Source organism: Adiantum capillus-veneris, chromosome 8, assembly GCF_014529385.1.
Source record: "Adiantum capillus-veneris isolate H3 chromosome 8, ASM1452938v2, whole genome shotgun sequence".
In the NCBI taxonomy this organism is placed as follows: domain Eukaryota; kingdom Viridiplantae; phylum Streptophyta; class Polypodiopsida; order Polypodiales; family Pteridaceae; genus Adiantum; species Adiantum capillus-veneris.
Window position 1 is genome coordinate 110,350,808 of NC_140938.1, and position 23,151 is coordinate 110,373,958.

At 45.1% G+C, this 23,151-nt stretch overlaps 1 protein-coding gene across 2 annotated transcripts in view; it reads left to right on the top strand.

Moving 5' to 3' along the window:
- LOC147452761 (uncharacterized) overlaps positions 1–23,151 on the top strand; it is a 37,922-nt gene that overhangs the window by 14,064 nt on the left and 707 nt on the right. For both annotated transcript variants that reach the window (XM_086518358.1, XM_086518359.1), the window contains 3 exons: positions 22,559–22,626; positions 22,847–22,925; positions 23,032–23,133. In XM_086518358.1, the coding sequence (XP_086374484.1) occupies positions 22,559–22,626; positions 22,847–22,925; positions 23,032–23,133 (249 nt within the window). The remainder of the gene's footprint in view (positions 1–22,558; positions 22,627–22,846; positions 22,926–23,031; positions 23,134–23,151) is intronic.

Below are 23,151 nucleotides of genomic sequence, written 5' to 3' on the forward strand. Positions count from 1 at the left end.
CCGAACCCGAAACGGGAAAATGCTTGTAAATGCGCCAAGTGGCACATTTCTGTGCACTTGCCTCACAAAGGAAGAGTTGGCGCTGAATTTTAAGCTGAGAGGAGCCTCATTTTGCATCTGTCACAGGTTAAGAGCTATGGAGTGCTTCCTTTCCCCCTTATGTACAGTGCGGTGCTAGGAGTGATGCCTTGCACGCTATGCACTGCTCTCTCTCTCCCCTACGTGCAGTATGTTATGCCCCACTAGTGGGCTTTTCATTTGACCAATGTACAGTTATGTGGGTTCATGCGTGATTGCCGAGGCAAGAGCCTCTTGTTTAGGTACTGGATTAGCTAGCGGCTAATCCCCCGTAGGTACAGGTGAATTCGGAGAGGTTTCACATCAGAAATCTCGTTCGATTCAAAGGGCAAGTAGCCCTACAGGTGCGGGAGCTCGAGGTCTTGCTACACATGCGACCGGCACGCGAAACGGAGCCCAAAACAGGGAATTACAGCCTGCTGTGTATTTTTGCAGGTTTAGGGTTTCGGCCCTAAACGGACCCTAATACCCCCAGGAGGTTCGGGGACGCGAGGGGACCTCTGTACAGGTGAACTGGCGCATTTTCGGGGCAGAAAACAGATAATTCAGCGTGCTGTAGATTCTCGCCAGGTTTTGCAAAGTGTTCGTATGCATCGGGAAAGTCACCTATTGCGTGGGGATACTGACTGTGAAGCGTCCTAGTACAGTTATGTTGCCAAAATCGGGCCAGAATAGGTGTTTCTTAGCCTAGATTGTGCGGGGTAGCTCGTAGGAGATCGCAGGTTTTATTCCCTCTGTTAAAGAATAAAGAAATATCGAAAGGGGCGCCAATTATGGGGCCTACAGGTTGTCGGCGTCTGCTCGGAGCATTCTAGCTTCCGAGCCATGTGTGTACTTAGGTGTTAATCTCCGTTACAGGTTACCTTTGCAAAGTTCTCTGTGTGTATTTAGAGTAAAGAATTTCGGGTGAAAGCGAACGCCTACCGCCCCCCGGGCCGGTTTCATCCTCTCTGTGTTTGTGAATCTCCAGTAAGTATAATCCGAGCATCTCTGATCTTGTTATCTCATGACTCTAGAAAGTGGCCCAAAACCCTCTCTAAATAGACCAGTGAAAGCGGCCTCGTATCTCATAGTATATTGGGCAGTGACATATGTAATGTAGCTCTGTCTTTGGCTCTATTTGGCACACCTAACAAATCTTGGACTCAGGGGGTACTCCTCTAAATCTACCTGTCTCGATCTCTAGCTGATGTGAAGATGTACGTATCTGACCAATAGCACATCGTATCCCGTGGGATAGATGAGTATCCATGTATCCTGGTCTAATCACAAAACCATCCTCCGTGAGTTGAAGAAGATGCTCTCTATAAAATGTCATCTTCGTACCTAGCTCATGTGTAGGTTGTATCCATGTCCTCTTCGTATCCAACTGAATCAAGTCGTGTCTGATGAGCCTGGTAATCTCTGCCCTAGTGAGGGAGATGGAGGGTGCATCCAGAGAGTACTGAAATGGGGGTAGCCGATCCATACTAAAGCCATGTAACTGAAACCAAGATGCCATCTCTGCATACCAACATGATCTATCTCTTTGCAATGCCGGCTGTTGCGAAGACTCTAGTGCTAATCGAGCATATCTGTCTCAAGGGAGTGCCCAAGTGCTATGCATAAATGAATCTGATCCAGTGAGTGCCTTCACTACCAATGGAGGAGCAGCGAGCTCCGCCCTAACAATGCCATGTGGTACTGAGGCCTTGGCTCTAATCATCCTGGAAATCATAGACACCAAGGGCTTCTCCATACATCTCCATCCATGAGTATTGCCAGCTCTGCTATGATGATCAACTGAGGGGCCCCATATCTCCACTCCTTACAGCATGGCCGAAGTGACCAGAGTGTCAAAGAGCCAAAGCTTTGTCCGAGGTTCTTGGAACTGAACCTGCGAACATATCCTCTCAAGTCTCCCCAATGTTGCATAGGCTCTGGTCAATCGCGTATCTGTTACACGCCTTAGGGAAAATACTGGACCACTGAAAACCGCCCCAAGATAAGTGTATGTATCTGCATACTCCACAGTCTCTCGACAATATGTAAAAGTGGGGGCGGACCTCCTTACCCTCTGCGCCGTGGTGTTAAACACCAAGACCAAGATTCACAGACAATCCACTGTCCCGTGCAAATACATGCAATGCATCCAAATGACGCTGCTTCCTCTCTGGAGAATCTAAGATCAGCACAATATCATCAGCATATAATAGCAACGGAATCCATGTCCTTGCAAGCTGAGCACATAGACCTGTCACATAAAATCTGAGAGCCATGAGGAGTATTTAAAAAGTATAATCAGTTGCTATCGATTCGAAATATCTGGTCCACTGCAGAGCTATGGAGACTCGAAAGGTAGCACTAGGCTCACTAAGCTGCAATGTGGGCAGACGTGGCCCACGATGGTAGTGTCCTTTGGAAGACCACTTAAGTTTTGAATCCCAACAGGAATTTCGATGAGAGAGAATTAGATAGGTAGATAGATTTCATTATCGTCCACGGAGGTCAGATATGACCCACGGGATCGAGAAACAGGACAATACAACCAATAAAAGGCATCAAATACATATCAATTAAGGACTGAGGGTCCATCAAAAAATAGGAAAGAAAAGAAAAACAAAACCTAAAGAGGGTTTGGAGCGGGGAGAGCCGGTCTTGGAGTTCGAAACTCTTCAATGACCGCTTCACCCCTTTGATAAACTACCCATTTGCCTTGTTTGCGGGCGTCGTGCACCTTCTTGACCTCGTTTGCTTTGCGTTTGAGTTGGTCGGTGGTTAATTTCTCGGCAATCCAAAGCTTGGTTCCCTTGAGGAGGAAGGATTGTCGCAATAGTTTCAATCGATTCTCCTTGTCCTTGAAGGTGATGATGCAATGCTCGAGTGGCACGCGTTTCCTCGTGTCGTTGATCCAAGACACCGTGCTCGAGTCTATGATGAGTGGTTGGAGGATGTCGTGACCCCGTCTTCAAGGGTGTCTTCTTCAGTGCACTGTGGTGATGGAAGCCCGCCGACTCTGTGTAATGGAAATGGCCTATGAACTTTGAGAATAGCGGAATTAAGAGAATTAGAGTGAGCATTTTTGTGAGACTACTTTGAGAGCATAGAGGGTGAACTCAATTAGCGGTAGCAACATAACCTTTATACTAATTAACTTGGCATGAACAATGCTTTGGCAAGAGAGCATAGAGGGTGAACTCAATTAGCGGTAGCAACATAACCTTTATACTAATTAACTTGGCATGAACAAAGCTTTGGCAAGAGAGAGAGTTAGAGAACATGACAACAGTTGAGGACCAGATTTATGTGAAGCCGGCCCTCCCTCCAATAGGCTTTTGTATTATAGATTCTCCCATGAAGAGAGACTTGGTACAATACAATCTTTGTGTTCCTTGTGACCTAGGTGATGCAATGAAGATAGAAAGCTTCATGCATCACGAGCATAACATAAACTTTGTAAAGCATTAACCATCCCCGGCCTCAATCCCAAGGCCTCAAACACCTTCGAAGGTGGAGAGAGCTAGCGGGGAATGAGGGTAAGGAAGAGGAAGAAGAAGTAACATACGAGAAAGAAATAGTTCCTCACTCATCATCACTCTTCTTGCATAGCATAGCATAATAGCATAATAATGATGAAGAAGATGACAAGCTTAAGCATTGGAGCACGGCTCTTGGTTGATTTGCATTCCATAGCCAAGAGTGTTGGTGTAGGCTCCAACTTCTCAACAAGCTTGGAGAAGGAGATGGAGCTCTTACACTTTGCACTTCGCACGATGAGAGTGAGTGTGTGTGTGTGTGTGTGTGTGTGTGTGCGTGTGCGTGCGTGTATGTGGGAGAGTATATATAACCGGCTTGCACAACGTACAAGGTGGTACTATTTCAATTACCTGTTAACTTGACACAGAGCACTGAGAAGGAGAGAGAACACAGTTGCGTCCAGCGACTAGAATGTCACTGTGCACACGAGACCGACACCCTGTAGGCCCCAGAGATTGGTGCCCCTTTTGGTATTTCTTTATTCAATTCAAAGTAGACGATCCGAGCACTTAGCACAAGCTTTCACAAAGCTGTCCAAACCTGGCGAGGGCTGAAAATGCAGGTTTCCGACCTGATTACGGCAGCATAACGGCGCAAAAGCCCTTGCAGGTCAAAAGTACCTATCCAGGACGGATTCCCTCGAAAGCTTTTTAGTGAGCTGTCATAGAAATTCAGCATGCTGTAATTCTTTGGTTTTCACTGTCGGGTGCCCAAAAGTCGTACATGCACCCTAAGGCTTTCACGGGGCTCCCCTGGTGTTTCCTTGCAGTTTAGGTGGAAAACCCTAAACCTACAAAAAAACACAGTAGGATTTATTTGTCTGTTTTGGATCGTTTTTCACGAAGCGAACACGCCTGCGCATGTCCCAAGGGCTCCCGCATGCAATGTGACAGCTCCCCTGTGAATTGGACGAGTTTTCACGCGAGAAAACTCTCCAAACTCGCAATCTTTCGCGATGGAACTGTGCGTACCTGTGGGGGATTAGCAGTTAGCTAATCCGGTTCCTGTTCAGAAGGCTCTTTCCTTGGCAAACGTGCATAAACCCTTAGAACTGTACATATTCATCTGAGTAGCCCAACTAGTGGGGCATTACCATATGTGCCAAAGGGGAGAGAGAGATGCACGAGAGCAAATTATTGCGTTACATAAGACAGAGGAGAAGGCAGCTTTCCATTAAAGTTGTAGACTTGCACCCACTACTCACCCACACACTGTAGGTCACTTAGTGTAAAAATCAGCCTCCTCTCTCAAATTGGGCGCCCCCTCTTTATGCTGGAAGTGGCAAAATTGCCTGGAGCCGCCATGTGTCCAGTTTGCCCCTTTTGAGTTAATTCCCTAGTTCCCACTCACTTATAAAGTTGTAAGTGACTTTTCGAGTGGCCCAGACTTCATTTGGCACACACAAGCTTTCATACTCATAAGAATTCAATGGTAACTGGCCCGACCAGTCCCAGACTGATCGACGTAGACTCCCGATGTGAGAAACTTGTTTGGCCGCAGCCGTTTCACATTGGCCATGCATTGTCTACTTGCACCTTTTCAAGGGTTCCGGGGAAAACAAGTAAAAATAAAATAAAGAAAAATATGTAATACATAGTTAGAGAAGGCAACAGGAAAAATACACCTCTTGGTGACACACCCCTCCCTTGAAATACTGCAAGCGACCTCGCTTGCATGCCAATAATATATGCGGATATCTCTTGATATCACATATATTCTATGATGGGAATTCAAGATATACATGCGTCCGGAAATATAGCGTTGGACGATTAGAAAATCCCACCAACTTGGCTACCACACATATATAAAGCATAGAAGTCTTCGAGTGTATTCTCAAGCACAAACTTCTCAAGCTAAATTTTGTATGTAAAGAGTAGATACAATTGATTAAGTACTCTCTCGAGCATCATGAACCATGCTCTTGCCTTGCTCCAAAAAGGCTACATCAAGTCACTGTGGGTTCCATCTGAAAGGCTTCAAGATATAATTGCAAACTCTAAACAACCTGTCCTCTTCTTGAAGAGTTGAAGGAACTTTCTCTGTGCCATGTGAGGAAGATACCTCTTCAGGTACTTGGTCTCTCTTCTTTGCCATAACGACAAGCTCTGTGTTGCTTTTACCCACAACAATCCACACTGCACTTTTTGAAGAAAAAGTGACTATCCCGTCGATGGAACCATATAACCGGCTTGTACAACGTATAGGGCGGTACTATTTCAATTACTTGTTAACTTTACACAGAGCACCGAGAAGGAGAGAGAACACAGTTGCATCCAGTGACTAGAATGTCACTGCGCACACGAGACCGACACCCTGTAGGCCCCAAAGACTTGCGCCCCTTTCGGTATTTCTTTATTCAATTTGAAGTAGACGATCCGAGCACTTAACACAAGCTTTCACAAAGCTGTCCAAACCTGGCGAGGGCTGAAAACGTAGGTTTTCGACCTGATTTCGGCAGCATAATGACGCAAAAGCCCCTGTAGGTTAAAAGTACCTGTCTAGGACAGATTCCCTCGCTATCTGGAAGCTTTTTGGTGAGCTGTCACAGTAATTCAGCGTGCTGTAATGCTCTATTTTTCACTGCCAGGTGCCCAAAAGCCTGTACACGCATCCCAAGGCTTTCACGAGGCCCCCCTGGTGTTCCCTTGCAGTTTAAGTGCGAAACCCTAAACTTGCAGAGAAACAAAGCAGGCTTTATTTCTCTGTTTTGGATCGTTTTTCATGGAACGAACACGCTTGCACATGTCCCAAGGGCTCCCGCACGCGATGGGACAGTTCCCTTGTGAATTAAACGAGTTTTTACGCGAGAAAACTCTCCAAACTCGCAATCTTTCGCGATGGAACTGTGCCTACTTGTGGGGGATTAGCAGTTAGCTAATCTGGTTCCTGTTCAAAAGGCTCTTGCCTTGGCAAACGCGCATAAACCCCCAGAATTGTACATATTCGTTTGAGTAGCCTAACTAGTGGGGCATTACCATATGTGCCAAAGGGGAGAGAGAGATGCACGAGAGCAATTTATTGCGCTACATGAGACAGAGGAGAAGGCAAGCTTCCCATTAAAGCTGTAGACTTGCACCCACTACTCATACACGCACTGTAGGTCACTTAGTGTAAAAATCAGCCTCCTCTCTCAAATTGGGCGTTCCCTCTTCATGCTGGAAGTGGAAAAACTGCTTGGAGCCGCCATGTGTCCAGTTTGTCCCTTTTGAGTTAATTACCTAGTTCCCACTCACTTATAAAGTTGTAAGTGACTTTTCGAGTGGCACAGACTTCATTTGGCGCACACAGGCTTGCATACTCATCATAATTCAGTGGTAACTGGCCCGACCAATCCCAGACCGACCGACCGACCTAGACTCTCGATGTGAGAAACGTATTTGGCCGCAGCCATTTCACACTGGCCATGCAATGTGCACTTGCACCTTTTCAAGGGTTTCGGGAAAACAAGTAAAAAAAAAATAAAGAAAAATATGTAATACATATTAAGAGAAGGCAGCAGGAAAAATACGACAGTATACCCCTCCCCCCAAGCTAGCCCCTAGCTTCCTTGGTCAACCCTCCCTTGTAGCTCATGCTAGAAGATGATTGGACCCCTACAACCCTAGCCAATCACATGCAGGGTGCATATCAAGCAACCATGCTAGCCTTGGGACAAGTGTCCCCGTCACAAACGGGAGCGCATAGCAATATGGAATATACTCGGATAAATAGAATTTATCACTTAATATTGAAGCCAGAGTATATAGAGAGTAATAGATAGAGAGAGAGATAAAGTGAGAAGATCAACACAGTATTGGGGACCAAAAGATGGGCTGGCCCCCCTCCCCCCGTAATAGTATCTTTATTATTGAGGAGAAGTCTATAGTACTCTATACAAGCACTTGAACCGAACGTATTACCACGTTCATTCTAGAATAAGACTTGATGGTTCCTGGAAGCCTCGGCTTCCTATTCCCAGGGCAAAATCCTATTCCAAGGAACTTCCGTTCCTTATTCCAAATCCTCGAGAACGAAGATTCTCGCCTCTGGATCTCACCTTCCAGACTAAAGGTATAGCATCCCCTACAACTCTTTTCCAGCTCTGTTTTGAGAGTCCTCTTCTTGCAGAACAACTCTGCTTTCCCGAACACGGAGTCCTTACTTGGGAATCCCCACTTTCGGATCACAACTCGAGAGACTACCTCTCTCCGATCCGTGGATCTACTTCCCAAACTAAACCCTTGGGTTGATCTGGCTCTAGTTCCTTAGAGCGCTTTTCTCCTTCAGAGACTCGTGCCTTCCTCTGTTTCTATTCCCTCGTGAAGAGGAAGTACACCTGCAAACACGAACAACGATTCGTATGGCGAATCCACAATTGATACCTCTCGCTCTTTGAGCGGGAAAAGCGACCTCCGAGTCTCGCGATCTCTTGCGTCTTTTGGCGGCAGAGTCTCCTTTTGCTGGCGTTGGCAACTCCTCTTTTGAGAGAGGGCTTGTGATGCTTTTATATCTCCCTGGCCACGGCAAGAATAGTTGAGCGTTGGCTGTCCGCGTAGAGATAGCAGCCGTTTTTTTTTTCCCTTCTCTTTTGCCCTTAAAAAGAGAGAAAAATTGCTTGCTGGTTTTTACTGCTTTATCTAATCATAGGCTACCCACTTATTAAGTGGGCGGCCGGTCACTTGTTAAAAATGGTCTGAATCTATCCAAAAACTCAATAGAACCTTATAAGTTAAAAAAAACAATGCTTTCACAACACTTCTTAGGCGTCCCTGGATGCAATCACATGCACAATTGCAATGCAGACATAGACTTCCTTGCGAGAAAGCATCTGCTTTCCGAAAAGCAACCTGCTTTCTCAGAAAGCAATTGTATTTCCTCAAAGTTTCCTTTGAACCTTCTTCATTCAAGTGCTTGCTTTTCCTTGTGGACAATTCTAACACAGTTCGGAATTTCCGCCTAACTATGGATATTCCCGTTTCGATGCACCCGTCACCCACCTTGTGACGCATGAGGAATACCCATCACCTAGTTCTTTCCTACCGAACTTATGGCACAATCTCCTTCACAATGCTCTATGTCACCCATCCTATGACGCATCAGAGATGTTCGTTCCCGGATGGCCGGATACTTCTTCACGATGCTCCTTGCCACCCATCCGATGTGACGCATCAGAAGTACCCGTTCCAGGTGGCCTTACAGATATTCCCTTTCATAGTGCTCTCGTCATTACTCTGAATGACACACTAGAAATATTTGTACCCGGATCTCTCCAGTGAAAAAACCCCTCTCACTTAAAATTTTCAATAATTCATTTAGAATTATTTTTTATGGTGTTCTAAGCGAGAAAACCCTCTCACTTATAAATCCAATAATTCATTCAAAATCATTTTTCTGTCAGATAAAGCCAATTTAGTAACATTCCCTCTCTCTCTCAAACTCTTTCTCTTTGAGAGAGAGGACTTGATAAATGCATAATCAATTGAATAAATTAGCTACATTATCATTGGATCCCTTGAGAGGCCAACCAATAGGCTTTAGGCACACCATGAGGGCAACATGAAGAGGAACTTGACAAGCGTCCTTGTTACTTCTGTCACGTGCACATCTAACCCTATGTGCATGTGAACAAGCTATCTCAGGTCTAGGGTTCAGGTTAGCCTAGGAAGTGTTTTGGCACCTTTGTGAGCCTATGCGCAGGCCGTGCATGTCCAGGCACTTAGATTAGTTGCATATCCTCTGATTGCACACAACATGATCATTAGCATGACATTCAGTACCCATCATGAGCGTTTTACAAAGCGTAGAACCCTTTTTCCCAAAATACACATTTTTCACTTATTTATTAATAAGTGACTTTTGTTGGAAAAGTAAGTAGGGCAAATTGCTAAGAAAATGTAAAAGAAACCCAATGGTCACTCAGTAGAAGCATAAGAAGTAGCAGAAGGAGCTCAGGCAACTTGCAGTGCATCTTCTCAGCAAGACCGGCAGGAAACCATCAGCATTTTCAGCCTTCAATACCAAGCGCTTTTGCACCAGCAGATCAGCCTTGGCGTTTTCCAATTGCAGATCAGCCTGGTGTTTTTGCAATTCAGCAGGTCAGCCCTAGCATTTCCTAACTTGCAGAAATAGACCAGCGTTTTCAGTTTTCAGCATTCTGCAGTAGTAGACCGTATCAATGTTTTCAGATCTCCATCTCGGTAGCAGATCCTCGTCGCGTCGCAAAATTCAGCCAACGTTTCAAAATTCAAGAGATCAATCCTTTCATTTTCAGATTTCAGACCATCCTCGTCGTCGTCCTCATAGTCGTCGACATCGTCGACAAGTCCATTGCATCTAGACCATTGTAGCATAGACCTCTCTCGCCATAGAGAGGGGGGCCCTTGGAGGAGGGTTTGAGAACCGTTTGGTGTCGTATTCTTCTCTCTCTCTCTCTCTCTCTCTCAGTCTCAACACTTTCATTCACAATAGCATTCACTTTGTTTGTGATCATTGCACTCTCTCTAAAGGAACAGAAGGCTCTCCCTTCTGTAAGTAAAAGGAACCCTTGAGCACAGTTCGGAGCACTCATCTTGAGCAATATCAACATTCACTTCCGCTGCACCTTACAACTTCATTAGGCAAGGCTTGACTCTGGTGTGAGGGTGTGTGTGTGTGCTCTCTCTAGCTCCTACAATGAGGGGTCGCCCCCCCTTGAGTAGGGATTTTGTTGACTTTTGGGAACACCTTGAATCCCTTAAGCACCTTAGTCATAGAGCACATTAGCACCTTAGTCATTAAGCACCTCAAGCACCTTAGTCAGCAAGCACGACAAGCACCTCAAGCTTGGGCCGGGTTCCCACCTCAAGTACAACCCTAGCTTGCCTAAGGTCAAGGGATTTTTAACACTAACCTTTGGAGGTCTTTAATGAAGCTAACCCTAAGGTCTTCAAACTCCATTAGCTAACCTTGCTCTTTGACAGACCATCTCTTGTTTGGATCCCTTTAATCTTGGCTCCGTGTTGAGATAGATCCACAAGCACATGTCTATATTCTAACCCTTGTTCCTGTTTATTTTCCTACATTAAATGATCATTTTAATATGACAAATCATTTGGGTTAGATTTTATAACATTACCTCCCTCTTGAAACCATAGTCATCCTCGACTATGAGGTAGAAGAGATAAAGCCTTAGTCATTAGTCGATGTTTCTTAGCGGATAGAGGATCCCTTTTTACCCTACGACAACATTTCAAGATGGATGACTAATCCATTTGGTGCTTGGGAGACGTAGCTGCCGCAAGCGTGTCTGCTCTCTAGTCCATTTCATTCTCTTAAAATAGTGTGAGAAATCCTACTTGGTGTTTGAGAGACGTCGTTATCACAAACATGATTCTAAGCATGTATACTATTTAAATTTGCTCACAATAAAAAGAGAATTAGTCTTATAAGACAAAAACATTGGTTATTTAAAAGAAACATGTACATTTGCTTACTCTAATGTAACATTGTAAGCATTGACAAGGTTCATAGTATCCTAATGCTGTATTTCTTGCATCCATCTAGCATTTTCAAAAGGATAATTTTTGAACTTAATAAGATACCGTCGGATAATCTTACCATGCCGTAGTACCTTGTCTTCATGCTGAAGGATAGCTTCGGGTTGTAGCATCTCTTCTTGGTCTTCGATTTCTGGGGGTCTTCAATAATTGGTTTTCTTGGCGACTCTTCTTTGTAGGGCTTAAGTAGGCTCACATGAAAAGCATTGTGTATGAGCCAATGGTTGGGCAACTTGAGTTGATAAGCCATGTCATTGATTGGCTTCAAGATTTGAAAAGGACGATAGTATTTTTTTGTTAGTTTAGCATAATACTTTTGATGGTCCGTATGATTTTTGGCTGTCGTTTGCCTCAATCGAGTCTTGGGAAACTTAAGTAAGACCCAATTATTTTCTTTGAATGTTAAAGCCCTTCTGTGCTTATCAACAACAATCTTTTACCTTTGTTGAGAGATGGATATATCTTCCTTAATCTTTTGGAAAGATTCTTGTAGGTCACGGCTATACTCATCAGCAACGAAGATCTTCCCATGTACTTTAAGTAGCAAGGGACTTTTAGGTCTTCCCTCTATGATCTCAAAAGGTGCCTTTCCCGTAGTAGTATGGACAATATTATTGTATGCATACTCTATAAGGGGTAAATACTTTTCCATTGTGAGCGTCGATCTACTTTGGTAACATAAGTCTTTAGTAGATAGAGAATCGTAAGATTGGCTATCTCACTTTGGCCATCCGTTTGTGAGTGATAGGCCGAAGAGAAATTCAATCTTGTACCTAGATTTTCAAAGAGGTCTTTTCAAAAATTACTGGTCATGCTAAGATCTCTATCTGACACGATAGATGTTGGCAATCCATGGTGTTTAAAAATCTGAGATATGAAGAGAGTTGCCATTTGGTGTGCCTTAATAGTCTTTTTGACAAGAATAAAGTTTGCTTGCTTGCTAAACCTGTCGACTATTGTCCATATTGACGTATTCCCATGGATAGACTTGGGTAATCCAAAGATAAAATCCATGAATATACTCTCCCATGGTGAATTAAGGATTGACAATGACTTGAGTAATCCAGGTTGCTTCCCACTATCATACTTGGTCTTTTGACATACTACACATTTTGAAACATAGTTTTGTATGTCTACTTTCATGGTAGGGCAATAGAAGTACGTCTCTACTCCTCGAAGTGTAGATTGAATGCCCCTATGTCCCGCATAGGAAGGAGCATAAGATTCATACATAACTTTCTTACGAAGGGAGTGGGTAACATCTAGCTTATTGCCATGGAGAAGATAACCATCCTGCAAGGTGAATGGTTCTTCTTTCTTCCCCAATGCAAGGGCTGACATTATGTCTCTAAAGTTCGGGTCGGTAGCATACTCATCTATCATAGAAGATAGATCATTGTGAGTTGCTATAGACACCGCATTAAGTCTTGATTGTCGTGAAAGTGCATCGGCCACTTGATTATGCTTACGAACAATGTGAGCAATATGAAAATAAAATTGCGAAAGAAAATTTGTCCACCTCATTTGTTTGTCGGAAAGCTTGGTTTGCGTCATGAAGTAGTTGAGACTTTGATGGTCCGTTCGCAAAATAAATGGAGCCCCAGTAGATAGTGCTTCCATGTGTCTAGGGTATGTAGAACAACTAAAAGATCTTTTTCGTATATGCCTAAGACTCGCTCATCGGCATTGAGCCTTCGGCACTCATATGCTATGGCATGCCCTTCTTGAAGCAAAACTGCTCCAAGGCAATCACCACAAGCATCACATTGGACCTCAAATGGCTTTGAGAGATCCGGAAGCCATAAGGATTGGTTGGGAGGTAAGCTTCTCTTTGAGCTTGTCAAAAGCATTTTGCTCTTTAGCAGTCCATGAGTACTTAATGTTCTTCTATGTTATTTGAGAAAATTTGTCATGCAATGGTTCTGCTATTTGAGAAAATTTGGCTATGAAGCATCTACAATATGCACACATACCAATAAAGCTTCTTAGCTCATGTAGATTCCTTGGATTAGGCCATGGTAATAAAAAGCTTGTTCTCCCTCAAGGCTTGAAAAATCACCTGGAGATATTGCTTGTGTTCCTCTGAGGATTTGGAGTAGATGATGATATCATCAAAGAACACTCCAATGAATTTGTGGTTGAGTCTAAAGATTGAATGTGGCCGGTGCATTAGTCAAGCCATAAGGCATGCCTAGATATTCATAAAGACCAAATGTTGTACGGAACGCGGTCTTTAAGATATCTTCATTCACTATCCTTATTTGATGATAGCCTTTTTTAAGGTCAATCCTACTTTTACTTTTTTAAGGTCAATCCTACTGAAGTAGATCGAACCTTGTAGCTTATAAAACATATCTTCTACTCGCGGTATGAGAAATTTGTTTTTGATAGTGATACGGTTTAGCGCTCGATAGTCTACGCACATGCACTATGTACCATCTTTCTTTTGCACTAGAAGGATTGGAGAATAAAAGGGAGAGGAGCTAGGCCTCACCATCCCTTTGTCTACCAATTCTTGTACTTGCCTCATGATCTCTTCTTGTTGAGCTTGGGAAACTCAATAAGGAGGCTTGTTAGGCGGTGAGCTTCTTGGTAAGAGCTCAATTCGATGGTCATCATCCCCTCATTTTGGAGGTAAGTCCAAAGGGATATCATCGATGAACACATCTTGGAATCCATTTAGAAAATTAGACAAGTCTCTTTCTTCTTGATTCCTAACACTTTGCTTTGTTAAAACATTAGCATCATTTAGAGACTCTGACAAAAATCATGTACGCAGAAATTGAGGTTTTCATTGACTTATCAAAAGCAGGTGAATTTACAAGTCGTATAGTACGATCGGACTCACTAGCATCTATATACATATTCTTTTCCTTGTAGGTGAAGTAGATTCTCCTTTCAGGGAACTTCATGTTGGCAGCCATGCGGTTGAACCATGGTGTCCCTAGGATAAAATCCTCATGTTGGAGAGAAGAGATGAAAAAGTTTTATTTGTCGACGTAGCTTTGGACATGAAGCCTCAATTGCCCAATCAAGGGAGTAACGAAGGCTTGCTATCCCTTGAAAGCTCCATCGGCAGTTACAATATCTCCCATCTCGAAAGCTTGAACGCCCAACTTAGTGGCCGACTCCGTTGATATGAAGTTGTGAGTAGAGCAAGGGTCAAACAAGATGAAGGCATCATGCTCCCTTACCTTTCCCCAAGCATAGGAGAGAGGTGATCCTTTGCATTGAGCATCCTCGTTTAGAGCTTTGATCGTGGAAGCTCTAGGAGTCTCATTGCGGGCATTTCTCTTGGGGCAAGAACGATAGCCATGTCCTTTTCTACACTAAAAACATTTGTGGTCCTTACGAAAAGCTTCAACCTCTTCAGGAGAGTTAATTTTTGCCTTTGTAAACTCCCTTCTCCTTGGACCGATTGTTGTTGTTGTTGTTGGAATTGCCTTGGGAAGAATTTTGAGCATTATTTTTCCCCTTTGCATCATTTTTGTCTTTGTTTTTCATGGGCTTGACATTCCTTCTAGCCCCTTGTTGGAAATTGATGCGTGAAGCAACCATAGTGTGGTGTATTACTTCGGTGATAGAACCAAACCGTTGAGAGTTTGATGTATTCGGCCATCTCCTCAGGTAATCCCGCACAGAATTGTTGCTTTTGCTCGGTGAAGTCTATCTTTTGAAAGATAGTAGCCTTGAGATGTAAATCCCAAAACTTGTCTACATGTGGATAGACTTCCGAGAGAGAAGCTTCAAGCTGCGCCATTCGGTAAGCACTTAGTCCTTTGCATCGCTTGCAAGGAATTGCTTCATGATGGAAACTCGTAGAGTTTTTTACGTCTTTGGGACTTCGCCGTTGCTACGAAGGCTAGCCCACCATTGGCGAGCAGATTTCTAGAAGTGCATAGCTACATGGCGTAGCTTGGAGGACTCCGTGAAGCCCTTGTCTCCAAAGGACGCAACAAATTGCTAGATGAAGGCCAATACTTTGTCAGTAGCACCGAAGGTGCCATCATAGGTGAGAAAAGAGATACTCTTTCCTCCCTCTTTGATTCTTGAGCTTTTGGAACCTTCGCCATGCAGAGTAAGATTTGCGATGTCCTCTCCTCTTGTATTCTCTAAGAGAATAGCTGTTGCTTTCCTTGAAAGAGGAGGAAGGTGAAGAAGAAGAAGACCTCTTTCTTGGATTTTTCTTCCTTTTTTTCCTCTCTTCCCTTTCGGAGTGACGAGGAGAAGGACTGTGCGTTGACCGTTTTCTCTTAGGAGGAGTTGGCAACTGACCGCTGTCTTCGTGGAGCTACATCTTCAAAGGAATTTAGGGATTCGCTTCTTTCTCGTTCTTTGGATTCCTCCTCTCTTATGGGAGAGAGTCTTCTATTGGGAGTCTCATCAAGAGGCCTCCTAAGCTCTCTCTCCTCTTGGAGAGGAAGGAAAATCCCATAGGCACAAAGTTGTTGGGTAACTTCGGCTTGCAAAGTAGGGTTGCCCATAGCTTGATGCAACTTAGTAACAAGATAATTAACAAACATGGGGGCATCATCATTAGCACCTTCATGGTGCAAAATCATTAGCACCTTCGGCTTGCAAAGCAGGGTTGCCCATAGCTTGATGCAGCCTAGTAACAAGATAATTAACAAACATGGGGGCATCATCATTAGCACCTTCATGGGGGCATCATCATCAACACCTTCATGTGCAAAATCAAAGTTATCAATGTTCATTCTACTCTCTTGGTTATTGTCAGCCATGCTAATTAAACTTTTGTATAGAATTACTTTGTGCTTAGTACCCTCAAAAACCTTAGTCTCTACTCTTCTTTGCCTTTGAAAATTAGTTCTCAAGTAGCCACGCCCGTGGTTTAGACACTGTTGATTGCAAAGACTAGTGGAGAGTGTCTAACATTGCTCAGTTGATTATGGTTCTTGTTAAGCTTGCTCGTAGCTCAATAACGGTTAAGCCAAAGGCAAGCCTTGAGAGACTCTATTATTAAGACTATAGTTCCCAACGGTGTACCTTGAACTAAGTCCTTAACCAAGATAATAGATCCCTGTCCCACTTACCCTATTGCAATGAACAGGTCCAACCTTTCATGGACCATTTACAGACCTCTCTTCTTAAGTAAGAAAAGAGAAACCAATAGCTCTGATACCAATGTAATGGAAATGGCCTATGAACTTTGAGAATAGCGGAATTAAGAGAATTAGAGTGAGCATTTTTGTGAGACTACTTTGAGAGCATAGAGGGTGAACTTAATTAGTGGTAGCAACATAACCATTATACTTAATTCACTTGGCACGAACAATACTTTGGCATGAGAGAGAGTTAGAGAACATGACAACAGTTGAGGACCAAATTTATGTGAAGCCTGTCCCCCCTCCAATAGGCTTTTGTATTATAGATTCTCCCATGAAGAGAGACTTGGTACAATACAATCTTTGTGTTCCTTGTGACCTAGGTGATGCAATGAAGATAGAAAGCTTCATGCATCACGAGCATAACATAAACTTTGTAAAGCATTAACCATCCCCGGCCTCAATCCCAAGGCCTCAAACACCTTCGAAGGTGGAGAGAGCTAGCGAGGAATGAGGGTAAGGAAGAGGAAGAAGAAGTAACATACGAGAAAGAGATAGTTCCTCACTCATCATCACTCTTCTTGCATAGCATAGCATAATAGCATAATAATGATGAAGAAGATGACAAGCTTAAGCATTGGAGCACGGCTCTTGGTTGATTTGCATTCCATAGCCAAGAGTGTTGGTGTAGGCTCTCAACTTCACAACAAGGTTGGAGAAGAAGATGGAGCTCTTGCACTTTGCACTTCACACAATGAGAGAGAGAGTGTGTGTGTGTGTGTATGGGAGAGTATACCCCCCCAAGCTAGCCCCTAGCTTCCTTGGTCGACCCTCCCTTGTAGCTCATGCTAGAAGATGATTGGACCCCTACAACCCTAGCCAATCACATGCAGGGTGCATATCAAGCAACCATGCTAGCCTTTGGACAAGTGTCCCCCTTTCCCCTTTGAGAGAGAGGAATTGATAAATGGATAATCAATTAAATATTAGCTAAATTATCATTGGACCCCTTGAGAGGCCAACCAATAGGCTTTAGGCCCACCACGAGGTCAACATGAAGAGGAACTTGACAAGTGTCCTTGTTACTTCATTAGGCAAGGCTTGATTTTGGTGTGAGGGTGTGTGTGTGCTCTCTAGCTCCTACAATGAGGGCTCGCCCCTCCTTGAATAGGGATCTTGTTGATTTTTGAGAACACCTTGAACCCCTTAAGCACCTTAGTCATGGAGGACCTTAGCACCTTAGTCAGCAAGCACCTCAAGCACCTATTCAGCAAGCACGATGTAAGGTGCAACGGAATGAATGTTTGAACTTTGCTCAAGATGAGTGCTCTGAACTGTGCTCAAGGTTCCTTTTATTCTTATGGAAGGGAGAGCCTTCCGTTCTTAATGAGAGAGTGCAATGGACACAAACAAAGTGAATGGACACAGTGAATGGAAGTGCATGAGACTGAGAGATAGAGAAGAGAATACGACACCAGAGACGTTGTAAAACCCTCCTCCGAAGGCCCCACTCTCTATGGCGAGAGCGGTCTACTTATGATTGCACAAATCTCTACAATGCTTGGACTTGCCGACGATGTCGACGATGATGAGACGGGTTGAAATCTAGGCTTGCCTAAGGTCAAGGGACTTTTAACACTAACCTTTGAATGTCTTTGATGAAGCTAACCCTAAGGTCTTTAAGCTCCATTAGCTAACCTTGCTCTTTGACAGACCTTGCCTAAGTTTGTGTACTCGCAGCTTGAGTGCTGCATTTACCTCTATGAGCTCTTGTATCTGGGCCTCGAATGCTGCGATTCTCGCTTCTTGTCGAGCGGGGAGGTCCTTTATCGGTGCGGCTGCCACAACAAGGAAAATCTTGCGTGGGCGAGTCGTTGGTGTCCCGGGGGTGGACATCCTAAAAGCTGGGTATGGGTGTCGCCAACAAAGGTGGGTGAATGCCTACTGTGAGGGTTGTTAGGAGCTGGACTGAGTTGATGGCGGGCTCATGTGGTGTTGAATGTGCCTGCGAGGGGTGAGGCAAGGGCCGAGGTGTCTTTCGACACAGCTGATGGCGTCAGAAGCTGATGGTGGACTCTATGCAGATGGGTATCCCACGTTGCCCCGAGCCATGGCTGCTCGGTGCAGATGGTTTGTTGTGCAATTGTACTTGGCGAGGGGTGAGGCAGGGGCTGAGGTTAATCTCCCCAGCCAGGCGTTGCCTTGCACCTAGCGGGGAGCAGCAAGAACAGGAAAGGAGGACGCAGGAGAGAGCAAACGCGAATCCGAGAGAGAGAAGAAGAAGAAAAACAAGAAGAAGAAGAGTAATTTAATGTCGTGGGAAACTATCCCAAGAGACCTTAAAGATCTAACCGACGAGGAAAGTTGAACTCAAGACCTGTTATTCAAGAGGGTCAGTGCTGGTAACCTGGCACGATTGCACACTCAAGGTAAGAAAGTAAATTGAGAGGATCAAAGCAGTATAGTTGCTGCAAGCGGCCCTCAACACTATCTAACATGCTAATTGAATGAAGTGCAAGTGGTCAATGTGTTGACCTTTTTCTCAATCGTCCGTCCTCCTCGAGATCCCCGCAAGGAGTCCCCATCCGTTGATCCCCACCGCCTGCCCTTCATTTAATTAGCGTGTTAGATAGTGCTGTGGACAAGCGGCCAGCTCGATACACGCACACGTAGAATCATACAATCTCTCTTTCTCGATTGGATTGTATGCAAGCTTGGCCGCCCTTGATACCTTGATGTGGATAGCTATGTCGGACCTGCTTGAGCTGTTCAAAAGCTAGTGCTGATCAAGGCTACTCAGCACCTCTTGTGTGCCACAACCCATCGTCGACATAGCCAGCAAGGGTGGGACTCGGGAGGCAGGGCTACAAAGTAGCGGTGGCTACAGAGAGGAGTCTGTTGAAGCTTGGCACAGCCCATCGTCGAACATAGGTAGCAAGGGGGGGAATGAAAGTCGGACTTGGGAGGCCAGGCTATAATTAGTAGCGAGGGGTACAGAGACTCTGTGGAAGGTACGTACATCACAACAGAGAGAGCTTCTTTCAAAGGAAGTGACTAGCAAGGAGCCATGAACGCAGAGTCTCTCTCTCTCTCTCTCTCTCTCTCTCTCTCTCTCTCTCTCTCTGGTCTCTATGATCTTGCAGCTCATTAGAGCTAAGCCTTCAGTACCACGTGCTATTGTCCGGGCAGAGCTAGCTGCCCCCCCACTAGTGGTTGAGGTGCTCACCAGATCTGTCTCCTTCATACACCGCATGTGGGAACTTCTCAAAGACAGATATGCCCGCCTTGCACTTGAGTCCTCTCGACAGTTGGCCATGCAGGGAGATACAACATGCTGGTATGGGGAGATGACATCATGGTTTCAGGCGCATGGGTTCAGCATAGACAGATTGCCTCCCTTCCAGTACTCACTGGGTGCACCCTCTTTGATTCTTACACAGTCCGAGATCACCAGGCTCATCCGCCAGGACCTGACTCAGCTAGACACCAGGAGGACATGGATACAACGAGCACAGGAGCTGGGCACGAAGATGGCTTTCTACAGAGAGCATCTTCTCCAGCTTACGAAGGACGGTTTTGTGACAAGGCCCAGATACATGGACACCCACTTGTCTCATGGGATACGATGTGCTTTTGGCCAGATACGCACATCTTCACACCAGCTGCGGATCGAGACTGGGAGATACAACGGAGTACCAACAGAGGCCAGGATATGCCCCCTGTGTGACATCGAGCCTGAGACAGAGTTGCACTACACGTGCCACTGCCCCATCTACTACGATATACGAGGCCGCTTCCATTGCTTGTTCCTCCAGAGTCATGCGGTACGAGGATCAAAGATGCCTGGGTCTGTTTTTGCTCGAGCTACGCAGACACAGAGAGAGCTTGATGAGAGGAGAGGCTAGCTAGTCTCAGAGATAGATCATAGACTTCTTTAGAGCTGCCACTGGACACTCGGAGGAGCTACTACCATAGCAGAACTCGTCGCCTCACACCAGAGACACACTGATGGACCGAGCAACCGAGCTGGGGAGATCCAGACGCCCACGACTGCAGAGGACTACACAACATCGACGGAGGCTGCATCAGAGGATTCGGATCACTTTGGCCCGACACGCACGACGCCCGGTCAGACTACTGACCATGGAGGAGATTGATGAGATCCGCCAGCGACCGATGCTGGATCTCTTGTGATCTAGCTATCCCAGCTAGCTGCTTAGCTCACACTAGCAGTTTAGGATTCCATAGTATTTTATTTTGTCATTTTGTCATTTTGTCATCTTGTTATTCTGACTTTGTATCAAGTACACCCCATTGTAACTTTCTGGTCTCATAGGTCACTTTGGCCTTTTGAAGACGTTAATATAACATTTCAATTCATTTCATTTTCTCTCTCTCTCTCTCTATCTCTCTCGGGTGGTCATCTGTAGATCCCCAAGGCCCACACCTCCTAAGAAGGCAACACCCAATCATGCCCAAACGGGGGGATTTGGCAGTTTGTAGGACCTTGCCGAGGCAGCTATGGCGGGCTGCAAAAGTAGAGGTTGCTTGTAAAGCGTGGGGAAAGGGTGAGGATAAGCTTTGTTGGGTGGGGCCAGTAGATGTTGTCGCAAGGAGCAGTGGCAAGCTCAACGTGCGAGGAGAGAGATACAAATAGCCCTAGGGTACGTTCAGACTGCTCACGGAATGCCGTGAGTTGAGCTCCCTCTCCATTCACATTGCTACTCCTGCCGCTTCAAAAACACCAAGCATGCAGGTTTGAGTAGCTAAATCTGTAACAAACTTGGACACCCCAAGTCTAGATTCTTCGCGACACGAGAGAGAATCACTGAAATTACTTACAACTTTAAAATCACAGCTCAATTTGGTTGACACAGCCCGACGTAGTTCCGTGCCCAGAGAGATTGGCCCCAAAGACTAGCGCCCCTTTCAATATTTCTTTTATATTAATCTTTGAGCAAAGTACAACTCCCGTAGGGTCCTCTGCTCTCAAACTTTGCGTCCAGATGCTCTGAGAAGTGAGTACCTTAGGGCTCTTTTATTCTTACAAGGGATGCCAAAAGTAGAGCCCCAAAATCAGTTAAACTCAGAAGCAAAAGGTCCAAAAGCTTTAGGCTCAAAAGCATCCAACTCCTAAAAGCATGTGGCCTAAAAACTGCCCCAAAAAGCAACCAGCGCAAAATACGGAATTTCGTACAACTGTCAGCGTACAGCTTGCCACGTCAGCATGTCAGCGGAAATTCCGGGGATCCGTACTACTGCCACATCAGCGCCCGTACAGTCAGCACGCCCGTGTGTGTCCGGGCAGAACTGCTACGTCATCAATTTGTGACAAGATCGGATGGCTGCATGCTTTGGACGGCGTGTGCTCGACTCTTCCCTGCATTGCGTGCTGAAAAGCACATGGAATGTTGTTGGGTCCGGGGGAAGAGGCTGCCCGTAGTGATGGCTGGTCCGGAAATGAACTGTAGTTTTACCCTCCAATCTAGTTTTGACACGTCCTCTCCACGCTCCTTTAGCTCATGTTCGGGCGTGCAGTCTGAACCCAGCCTTAGCACAAGGTCCCCTCTGGCCTCCGCTTGGCTCCCTCTGCAGCTGGTCGGTCGCGGTTGTAGTCTTGAGCACATGGAGGGGTGACCATGAGGATCAGCGAAGAAGAGGGAGAAGCGTGTAAAGTTAAAGGCGGGAGCGGCACTAAGTGGACAATTAAAGTGGTACACGGAGCAGACCTCTCCTCTACTGCCAGGTCCTCTGAACCAGCCTCATTCAGTTGTGAAACATAGCAGTTTGCCTGCATTTTGGGACCACCTCTCTCTAGCGTCTTCTCTTCCCTTCAGCATTTTTCACTCACGGGCGTTTCCTCCCTCTCTAGCGTTTTTGAGCTATAGAGGCACTAAACATACCCGCTTCAAAGCGTCATGCTTCAAAGCGTCATCTTTGTTCTCAATTTGCAAGGTTGATTTGGTGGAGTTGTGTCGTGGTAGATCTGAGATCCGGTGATGGGCACCGAGATCCGGTGACTGCCCGTGTTTGATAGGAGGTTTGCTCGCGGTTGTAGACTTGATCGTCATCAGATTCACCGTTTAAGCTGCACCTTTGACAAGACCATCATTAGATCACACAAGGATACACATTGGGGTTTTGGAATTGCCTCTAGACAAGGACATTGGTTCTTTTGAAATGTTTTGTACTCCTGCGTAGGATGGAGCCCTCCATGCTCAAATAGTCAACAGCATTATTTAACTTGGAGGAGCATGATTAAACTTCTAAAAACAGTCTTAATTTCTGATGTGTTAACTGTCTCTGTGTTGAATATTCTGTAGGAGTTCTGCTAACTTTTCTGCTATAAATTGAGAGGTTATGGCATTTACTTGTATCTCACAGGTGGTAGATGCATGCGATGACGAGTTTCTTCTTGCACAAGAACTCGGCAAAAATGGTGTAAGAGAAAGGTTGTCAAACTCTCAAGGAAGAATGTTTACTTTGTACTTTGATCAGTTGTATTTTTCTGCTGTAGAAGCTTCATATGCTAAATCTGCATACATTGAGATAACTGATTGTATTTCCACATGCCTGCACATGCAGACAACTTTGATGGTGGAGTGCCGTTTGTCGCTTGTACTCCTGTTCTATTGCTCATCTACTATTGCAATGGCTTTCTTGTGTCCGCAGAGTTAGATGTACAGGCAGGAAGAATATAATAGAGGAGAAGGCTCACGAGCTGGAATATTTAAGGCAGACACTTGAAATGGTAATTCTTGTGTCTAAGCCTTATCGTGTATGTGTGTGCACGTGCGCGTGTGTATTATGCATACGAATGTGCTCCTCATCAGAGAGATGTGATTATTTTCCTGCAGGTGAAAGAGCAAAACCAGGACTCTGCATTGAAGTTGAAAGCCCTCAAAGATAGTATAGAGAATTCAGAGAGCATAGCTCAAACAAATGTTGTGTTGATGAAGGTACTTCCTGCATGCATA